At 32.5% G+C, this 10,137-nt stretch overlaps 2 protein-coding genes across 2 annotated transcripts in view; one reads left to right on the top strand and one right to left on the bottom strand.

The window, feature by feature from the left end:
* Positions 1-4,068, top strand: part of LOC109545563 (odorant receptor 67c-like) — a 7,709-nt gene extending 3,641 nt beyond the window's left edge. The window contains exons 2-8 of the mRNA XM_048664388.1: positions 2,173-2,380; positions 2,552-2,635; positions 2,730-2,894; positions 3,014-3,161; positions 3,362-3,566; positions 3,648-3,809; positions 3,866-4,068. Of these exons, the coding sequence (XP_048520345.1) occupies positions 2,173-2,380; positions 2,552-2,635; positions 2,730-2,894; positions 3,014-3,161; positions 3,362-3,566; positions 3,648-3,809; positions 3,866-3,928 (1,035 nt within the window). The 3' untranslated portion in view covers positions 3,929-4,068. The remainder of the gene's footprint in view (positions 1-2,172; positions 2,381-2,551; positions 2,636-2,729; positions 2,895-3,013; positions 3,162-3,361; positions 3,567-3,647; positions 3,810-3,865) is intronic.
* A 32-nt stretch (positions 4,069-4,100) lies between these two features.
* LOC125503654 (odorant receptor 67c-like) overlaps positions 4,101-10,137 on the bottom strand; it is a 9,062-nt gene continuing 3,025 nt past the window's right edge. The window contains exons 5-7 of the mRNA XM_048664374.1: positions 7,856-8,060; positions 6,853-7,014; positions 4,101-4,373 (exon numbers count right to left, since the gene is read on the bottom strand). Of these exons, the coding sequence (XP_048520331.1) occupies positions 4,314-4,373; positions 6,853-7,014; positions 7,856-8,060 (427 nt within the window). The 3' untranslated portion in view covers positions 4,101-4,313. The remainder of the gene's footprint in view (positions 4,374-6,852; positions 7,015-7,855; positions 8,061-10,137) is intronic.

Genomic DNA, 10,137 nt, shown 5'->3' with positions numbered 1-10,137 from the left:
GATACTAACGTCTAGTTTATTTTAAGATAATACCTATTGATACGGGTTGTCTCAAATTCAAGTCGCAGACCAAACTTACCTTTTTTAAATGGAAGGCCGTACTTTTTATTGCATATTCGAACTATTCGCACAATTCTAGGTCTACTCGATATAAATGTTCTATAATGATTTTCAACTGTTTTTGAGTTAATAACCAATATTGATTGAACTTTGACCAGCCCGTTTTTGCATGTAAATTTAAATTTAGAGAAAAATGTTAAATACAAAAGTTGTAGATGCTAACGTCTAGTTTATTTTAAGATAATACAAATTGATACAGGGTGTCTCTAATTCAAGTAGCAGACCAAACTGACCTTTTTTAAATTGGAAGGCCGTACTTTTTATTGCATATTCGAGCTATTTCTAAAATTCTAGGTCCATTCCATATAAATGTTGTACAGTGATTTTCAACTGTTTTTGAGTTAATTAACGATATTGATAGAACTTTGGCCACCCCGTTTTCGCAGCTAATTTGAAATATACACCAAAATATCATATGAAAAAGTTGTAGATATGACATCTAGTTATTAACTCAAAAACAGGTGAAGATCAATGGAATTTTGCGTAGTTCGATTATGAAATAACAAGTGCGCAATTCTGTTTAAAAAAATGTACGCTTATACCGCCACTTGAGTTTGAGACACCCTGTAACAATTGGTAATCTTACAATAAACTAGATGTTAATATCTACTTTTGTATCTAATATTTTTCTCTAAATTTCAAATTAGATGTTAAAACGGRGTGGCCAAAGTTCAATCAATATTGGTTATCAACTCAAAAATTGTTGAAAATCATTATAGAACATTTATATCGAGTGCGCGTAGAATTATGCGAATAGTTCGAATATGCAATAAAAAGTGCGGCATTATATTAAGAAAAAGGTAATTTTGGTCTGCCACTTGAATTTGAGACACCCTGTATCAATTGATATTATCTTAAAATAAACTAGACGTTAATATCTACAACTTTTGTATCTAACATTTAACTCTAAATTTCAAATTAGATGCAAAAACGGGGTGGCCAAAGTTCAATCCATAACCCTGTACATAAAGCGTTAATTCTTAAACCATTAAGTGGGATAATTGAATGATTTAAATGCATARGTACATGTTGATAAATAAAAATAAAAAAATAAAAATTCTTAAAATGCTAAATTTTTTCTTAGTTACATTTTTTCCTCTTACTAATTATATGGCTAATGATTTAGAATGGAAAAAATAAAATTTGTTTTACGAAAATTATAAACTATTTGCTGCTAATCTCATAAACTTGTTTGTTGTTTATTTCGATTTTAAAAATATATACAATGCGTTTACGGGTCCGTCCCTTATTTTTAAAGATGCAAATTCCGATAGGTGAGCAAAGCAGCGCAGATTTCGAAAATGCTGAAAACTTCAGGCTATTTAAATACATTTAAATTATTATATTTATTTATCCGTGGTTTTAAGAAAAATTATGCGTTTTTGTAAAAATTGGAATTGGCAATTCAATTGGAAGAAATCAATGCGATACGTTTCCAAAGACCTTAAACTTTTCCCAGATTTCCGCCGATTTTCATTATTTATTCATTTATTACCAACACTTATTACCAAAAGCACTGTTTTGCAGCAAAGTTTGTTAAATCGGTTCAATTTCGTTTTTGAAGTTTTGTACAGGGTTGTTGATTGAACTTTTGCCACCCCGTTTTAACATCGAATTTCAAAATTAGAGAAAAATGTTAAATACAGAAGTTGTAGATATTAACGTCTAGTTTATTTTAAGACAGTAACAATTCATACAGGGTGTTTCAAATTCAAGTAACAGACCAAACCCTAACCTTTTTTCAAATGGAAGACCGATTATTTTCCAGAAATTTTTGCTTTTTCCTTGACCAATTTTTGAAAGATCGTGTCAACGGTCAATCGACTCGTCTTTGTAACTGAAAAAATAATGGAAACATACGCGGAGTACCCTTAGGAAACCCAACAAGTCTTCTACCAACTAGTGCACGAAATTAAATTAGATGCTTTGAACTCAAATAATTCATATTTTCCAAACAACTTTTATACAGACTATTCAATAGCTATTAATTGAATCAGATGAAGACGAATTAATTTTCAAGGAGTTTTCAATCGAATTGTTTGAATTATTTAGTTCTACGTGGGAATTGAGGATGTGAATATTCTACTGGAAGCGCTGATAGGAGTTTATGACATTATTGGAAACACAGTAACTTACGTGTGTTTCCTGAGAAAGCAACGACAAATCCAGGAAATTATTGATGATATTAAAGACTTTTTCCAGTACTGTGGATACGAAACTGTTCGAAAAATTGATAGCGAAATTATGCGCCACACAAAATGTAAGATATTTCTTAACCCAACGTACACCACAATTGAATTATAACAGTATAGAATGTGCCTCAATTTCAACAGAAACTCGTCTCTCAGAAAAAAACGTATATGGAGAGATTTAGAAAAGAAAATTGAAAATCACGTAGTAGATTTTCGTAATAAGTAATTTAAAATTTCAGATTTTTTGTTCTACGTGACAGTCTCTGTAATTTTGAACTTAGCATGGCCCATGTTGTCCGTTAACAACTGCTTAAAATCAAGACGTAAGTATTGGCTACTTTTTAACACATTCACAAGTCACATGGTTTTGTATATTGATGTTAAACATCTGAGAAAGTCTCGTGCAAATAATTTCAGGCTCTGATTTCTACATCAAGCATGATCCATGTGGAATGCCAACTCAGAACTTGTACCCTTTTGAAGCCTCAGAAGGAATAGTGTTTTGGGTTCTGTACATTATTGAAGCGATATTTTGTTATCACACGTGCTGTTTCTTCTCGTTGGCCACCGTTATTGTTATTGGTAAGACGGAAAATAGAGACGCGAAGAAATCGCCAAATGAATTGATTAAATCAATTCACAGAATAATATTCTTGGCATTCTAAGTCTCGCTTCTGGAAGATATTTATATATTTTTTTAGGTTTTTTAAAACATATAACGGCGCAACTAAAATGTTGCGCCTATAAGTTTGAGCATATTTGTGATTATATGGGTTCGTGCAAAAATGACGAAAATGTAATAATCCGGGAATTTGTGCATCTGATTAAATACCATCAGCGCATAATAAAGTAAGTAGTAGCGGTTTGGATTTTAAAAATATTATTTTGTCAAATTTTCATTAGCACAGTCGCAACCAGAAAGAAAATAAAAGAATACATTTTTAATGTGGTTGCATTTGTTGCATTTTTTTACATGCTAAAACAGAGTACAATTTGATTCAAATCTTCAAAAAATCGTCTTCTGTGCCAAAACTAATCGCTCTTTGTAGATATGCTGAAAAAGTCTTTGGAATTTTTGATGTCATGATAATAGTCTACATCGGAGTCACCTCATTCACTTTGGCCATAATTGGGTACCAAATTGCGATCCCAAAAACGAATCTTGAAGATCGCATAAGATATACTATGCTACTGATCGGATGGGTTCTGTTGTTCTACTCTATTTGCTTCTATGGGCAGCAAGTTAGAGACGAGGCAAGTTTCGCAATGATTGTTCATATTTCCAGAGTCTGCGTCTTTATATACTGAGCTGGTAAAATTATATGGATCTTTCAGTCGATGAAAGTAGGAGAAGCAATTTACAAAAGCGAATGGTACCAACACCAAACATTGCTTGGCATGAAAACCGATATTATGTTTGTAATGAGACGAACTCTGAAACCTCTCGATTTTAAAGCTACACTTCTAGGAGAAGTGTCCCTTATAGTATTTGTCGCTGTGAGTGGGTCTGGGAAAATCCGAAATTATTTCTCAGTTCTCTATATTTTTTTCAGGTGATGAAAAGGGCTTATCAACTATTCACCCTTCTGCTGACTGTTACCGAAGATGGGCCTTAAGGGAATCATTTAAATTTATTGATCGAAAATTGAAGTAAAATGGAAAAAGCTATAAACCTTAGCGCACTTATCACATAACATTTCTTTAGGAGTAGGACGAAGCAGAATAATGAGCACTGTAAAAATAATAAACTATTGAAGCATAAATCAGAATTTTATTTAAGTGCTGATTGTGTATACAACTGTGCGATTTTCGGATCTAACATTATTGGATATACTAATGCGAGTCAGTGAATTTTTTTGCATTCTGTGGCATACAATATATAAAAAAGTTTGACCTCAAATAGATTCAATACCCATTAACTCGATATTTTAATGCTATTTTTTCTTAAGTTTTTTTGAATCCTTCTAATTGTGTTGAGATTAGCATGGTTAGTGTGTACGGTTACTCGTCATCGGTGACTGCAAGAAGAAGGGTTAGTCCTGAGTAGGCGCACTTCATCACCTAGTGGAAACAAAAAAACGCTATAATTTTTTTTTTTAATTGAATTTGATATGTATGTACAGCATTGATTTTGAGACATAACAAAATGAACGTTTTAGTTATAATAGTTGATACAGGAAATAATAGATATTAGCATAAAACCACAAATAAGAAAAATGGGACTATTTTATATGTATGTTTCCGAGCTTCTTGGGTCGGAAACAATCAATTTAGCACGAAAAATTTGGATTTTGGACCGACATTTTAAAAAGCGGCAAAATTTGATTTTTTTTTTTTATTGAAAATTCCTCAAAATGTCTCGAATTCTACATCATTTTCATCACATGACAGTGAGCAATTGGAAGTTTTATATGAAAAACACCCAAGAAGCTTTAGATTTGAAGTAAGTAAGGTTTTTGGACTATTTCAAGCGGTTCTTGATCGGTCCCGAATTATCATCAGTTATTAAACTGACGATTTATTTATGATATAAACTCAATCATGTTATATATTCATATTGGGAAACTTTATAAGTCGGAAGCAATTCATTGAGCTCCTAAAACACGTATGCAAAATTTCGATTTTTGACCGAAAATTTCATGAGCGGTAGAGCTTATTTTTCCGAAAAATACCAAGTCTCACATAATTCAACTCAAAATGCTCTGAATTCGACAGAATTTTCAGCTTAAAGAAGCATGAAAGTAAAGAAACTCATAGAAAAATTCGCCAGAAGAAATATTTTTTAACAATATCAATACAATATCTTCTTTATTATAGACTTACACATTTTATATATGCCTACTGGGGGACCTTCTTAGACCGAAAGCAAGCCAATGAGCTTAAAAAATAATCATTAAAATCTTGATTTTTTACCAACAATTTCATAAGGGGCGGAGGTAATTTTTTTCGAAAATTACCAAATCGCTCAATCGCAAAACTCGTCGATTTCTACATTATATTCATCAGAATGAAGCGAGGAATTAGAAATAGAAAAACACCGCAAAAGCTGTAGATTAGAAATAAGATACTTTTTGTTCCATTCTAATCGGTTTTGATCGGTTGCAATCTTTAACCTGTAATACCTTTTTTATTGTAGACCCAAAATCCCATTTGCATGCTGGGGAGTTTCTAAGATCGAAAGCGATCCATTGAGCTCAAAAAACACGCATAAAAAGTTTCGATTTTTGACCAAAAGCTTCACGCGTAGCAGTAGATTTTTTCCAAAAATACCACTTCCCTCAAGATTCCTTGAATATACATACATACATCATTTTCATTAGCAAGGATCGAGAAATTGAAGAAGCTTATAGAAAGACGCCAAAGACGCCAGCTGTTTCAAAAAAATTGATCAAAATGCTAAACCGAGAGCTGGTGCAAAATCCAAGACCCGTAGTGCGTCCGAGCATTAAATGTGGATCTAACTATGATCATGACTGGAGATGTTCATTTTGCCAGGAAAACCTGTTTTGGTTACCACGACCATCCAAACTAGTTTGGACCAGCGTTAAAAAATATTTGCATGTGAACAAGTGCTTTCTACAAACCAGTAAACATTAAAAAAACGGAAATCGAACTGCAAATGACTCATCCAAAGGGACGACCAAGCGAACAATTTATATCATCACGTTAATCAAAAGTGGAATTTTGGACTAAATTCGCAAATTCTAAATTCGTGGTCTGTTAAGTGAAAAATTTGCTCATTTGCAATTTTCAAAAAATTGAAAAATTTCCAAAAATCGAAAAATTACAAATTTTTTACCATTGAGTTTCTCCTAAAAAAACATTTTAAGTTTACAAAAATGTTGGCGCGCCGCCAAACAATCAGCGCTTCAGGGTTCTCCTGGCGCTGAAAGGGTTACCAAAATTAATTTTGGCCTGCTGAAAACAGCTGTTTTCACAAAACAATTACGAGCTTAAATCCGCAGATAACATTGATAACATTTGTCTCAAAAAATCGCCTTTTCGGCCTTCAAACTCTTATGACTTTCAAGTGTCTCAACCGATTTCCATTTTTCAAAAAAAAAACCAAATGTTAGACAAAATCCAATCATATATAAGACTGAAATATATAGGTAAAGACTGGATCGAATTCGGAAGCGTATTAGAAGAGTTACTTGATTATTGATACTGAAGGAACTGATGCACTTTATAATTATAATAACCGCATACTATTCATAATATGCGTGTTATTCGCGTTGGTGTTTGCCATCATACAAAGTAGTTGTTTTCTTAAATTGTCTGTGAGAACTTAAAAATTATCACCAATCGACAAAAACTCAGCACAAGTGACCCACCCTTGATTGAAAAACACACAAAACACTTCAAATTCGAAAAAAAAGCACAAATTATCCGAGAAAAGTTTTAGTTTACCTACCTTTATGAACGGCATAACAAAGTAAATCTTTAAACCACCCTTAAGTTACCTAACTAATGTGCAAGACAGTTTGATGAATAAAAGCCGCAAAACAATTTGTACAAATAATTGCTGAAATATACTCACTCTCATAAACTGCATTAACGAAATCGAACCGATCATTTGAGTTTTAAACTCTAGAGGTTTTTGTGTTCTGGCTAACGTGAAAATCAATTCAGGTTTCACTTTCAATGCCATTCCATGTTTGTGCCAGTTGCTCTTGAAAATTGAATCTCCCACCTTCAATGCCTAACGCAAAAACGTCTCAATTATTGTTTTCGATTTGTTTACCTTAACTAATGTTTTAATTTGTTCGTCATTCTATACTCGCTTACATGTTAAACCTGTTTCTATATCAGATGTAGAGTTTTTATTGCTCTTTCAATTGATAGTAAAAACTTTGAAATCGGTCAAGCCGTTTTGGAGTTACAGGTTTCTTTGAATTAAGCGGTTTGACTCTCCCACCACCCTTTATTTAACAAGTTAGCAAAAAAGATCATAAGGGAAGTAGTACGGTTTTTAGTGGTCTTTTGACTAAACTTACTATATGTTTACCCATCGGGACAATTTCTGTATAAAATCGACTTTTTAAAATACCGTTTGCAATTACGCCAGCTAGTGGTCATCTGAGAAATTTTAAAATTATTTCCAGCAAATTTTTTTTTCAAGTTTGTTATACATTTTTATTTTCGCTCACTCTACAGCACATACTTTCCAAGGTACAGCCGCTTACCATCCTTATTGCGACACCCTGTATATGCAAGTCCATATTTGGTAATGTTGGCAATATTTATAATGTAAGATGCAGTTAATCGGCAAGTTAAAAATATCGATTTAGAAATAGTAAATTAATCAAGCCAAATACATTTGTGAAAAAACTGGAATATTAAAAATTAATTTAAAAACAATCATATGTTAGATAAATATATAATCAACAAATCGCTAAACAGCGTTTTTAATTAAAATGGTTCATCAGCATAAAAAAAATAAATCATGCAGAAAGAACCTCAACAAAGAAACAAAAAATCGTTGCTAAACATTATGTTGATGATCTGTTTCTTGAGCTTCTTTGCCTCTATAATATTCCTACCTCATCTTGTAGCTCTTGGCCATACAGGCAAATGCTGTAAACTAGTAGACACCAAGCAACAAGAAGCATGGCATATTTAATTCGATCTTGAGTACTGATTTTGGGATTAACTATCTGATATCCAATTACAGCAACTAGGAGGGATGTTAAAGCTATGTAGACAATGATTGTGCTGCTGAACACTTGAAATACCCTTTGAGAATACCTAGAAAATAAAATTTTTCAGCTCATGGAAATAGTTACACAATTTTTGTCCTCGGAAGGTCGATTGGTTAAGTTTCCGAAGGAAACAACTGTTTTGAGTGACCAACGCAATTTGCTCATAGAAAACTTTTTTGCATCGTTTCAAAAAGTTATACGAACTTTTAAATAAAATTGATGATAGATGAATGATCTTTTCGACCAATAGCAGTGCTTCTGAAATAAAATAGCATTTGTTGGATCTGCCCAGTGGAGTAGTGGACGAACTACATTTAAATTTGTATAGGCGCTATTTACCTCGGCTGGACATGTTTCAATATTTGTTTATATCAAACATAGGTGAAGTATTAAATGGGCAATTTTCAATTAAGCGATAAGATGAATTGTAATCAGTGATTAGCATAAAAATATAATATTTTTTACATTTTACTACCCTTAAGTGGGAAAGATAAAAAATGTGGTCTCCTTTTTTGTGTTAAAATAAAGTTTCGATAAAATGGTAAAACGTTACTCATAAAAAAATGTTACGACTTTTTTTTGAAGCCCTTGCATACATAATGTAACAAAAGGCATTCGGTCTTCGGTCATAATTTATTGCTGACCCAGCAAATTCGCACCCAAATTACTAGGAAGTGATGTAGATATCCTTCAATGGAACAATTAGTGCAGTCGGATTAGATTAGATTTTTTCCGGGCTATAGTCCGATAGATGAAAGTGAAATTTTTTATAATTAATTTGGTTTTGGCACTATAACTTTTTTGAAAGTGTCGGTATACTTTATAAGTGACATAAATTTAAGTTCCAAATATTCATAACTTTCTGTTCATTCCTATTTGTTATGTAAAAAGGACTCTTGCCAGATTCTAAATACATTTTTCTTGAGACGTCGGAGATACTTCTCTGAGGCTGTATTTTACTCGTAAAGAGTTATACTACAACGTACAGTAAATGAAAATTTTATTACTGACTGACCAAAAAAAGTTATGGTACCATTTTCTTGAAACAAAACTAAATTAATTATTGAAAATTAACAAAAAGCTGAAATCGACGGTTCTTTTTTATTCGATTTTTGACTAAACTAATGAACGAATTTTAATGTAGTTTATCTGATATCATAGGTATTTTAATACTTAAAGAATAAAACTTTTTTTCAATAGTATCAACGGTTCAACAATTATGAACAAAAACGGGCTTTCGCACTTTCTTTAATTATTATATATATATATATATATATCACAGCCGGAAATCGATCACAAACTATTTTCTCAATATTCTGACATCCTTCCGAACAACTTCCAATAATCTTTTACCATCATATTTTCAGTGCCCGAAACAGGCCTTTTAAAGTCTAATCTGACTGGGCTCAAAATACGCTTCAGCCCGGTTTCAGGCACAAGCCTATATTTATCATGGGCCAAAATAACAGGTGACAAAAAATCACAGATACTTGGAACAGTCACACATGGAACCTGTGACTGAAAAATGCTGGTTTGTGTCATCCCATTTAAAATTTAAATCAAAATTAGTTCAAAGTATCTTTAATGAATTCGAATTACAGTAAAGTCCGCTTATAATGAACCCGGTTATAGTGAACTTTCGCTTAAAACGAACTTTTTTTCTTTAATTGAAACGTCGTCCATAAAGGCCAACGTATTTTTTTACTGGTTATAACGAACACGTTTATAACGAACTTCCGGATATAACAATCACTTTTTAGGTTAGTTGTATATTCACTTTCCGTTTATAACGAACTTCCACGCTCAGCAACATCAATCGTGCGGAGTTGTTTATATTAGTGAGAGCGAGACAGGCAGTGACTTGTTGGTTTTTGTCGTGTTATGTATGTAAATCGTTTTGGAATGGAAAAACAAAAACGCAAAGCTTTTTCACTAAATGAAAAGTACGAGATTATTAACAAAATTAAAATGGAGTAAACCAGAGCGACATTTGTAAGGAATTAGCACTTGGAAAGTCTGTTGCAACAATATGGAAAAACAGAGCAAACATTTGATCAGCGTATGACAAAACAAATGTTAGAAGTAGGAAGTTAAAATTATCTGCACATGAAAAGGTTGACAAG

The sequence above is a fragment of the Dendroctonus ponderosae genome, unplaced genomic scaffold, assembly GCF_020466585.1.
Source record: "Dendroctonus ponderosae isolate FM_Combo_2020 unplaced genomic scaffold, Dpon_F_20191213v2 Dpon_F_20191213_1, whole genome shotgun sequence".
Taxonomy (NCBI): Eukaryota; Metazoa; Arthropoda; class Insecta; order Coleoptera; family Curculionidae; genus Dendroctonus; species Dendroctonus ponderosae.
This window is presented reverse-complemented; position numbering and strand designations above follow the sequence as displayed.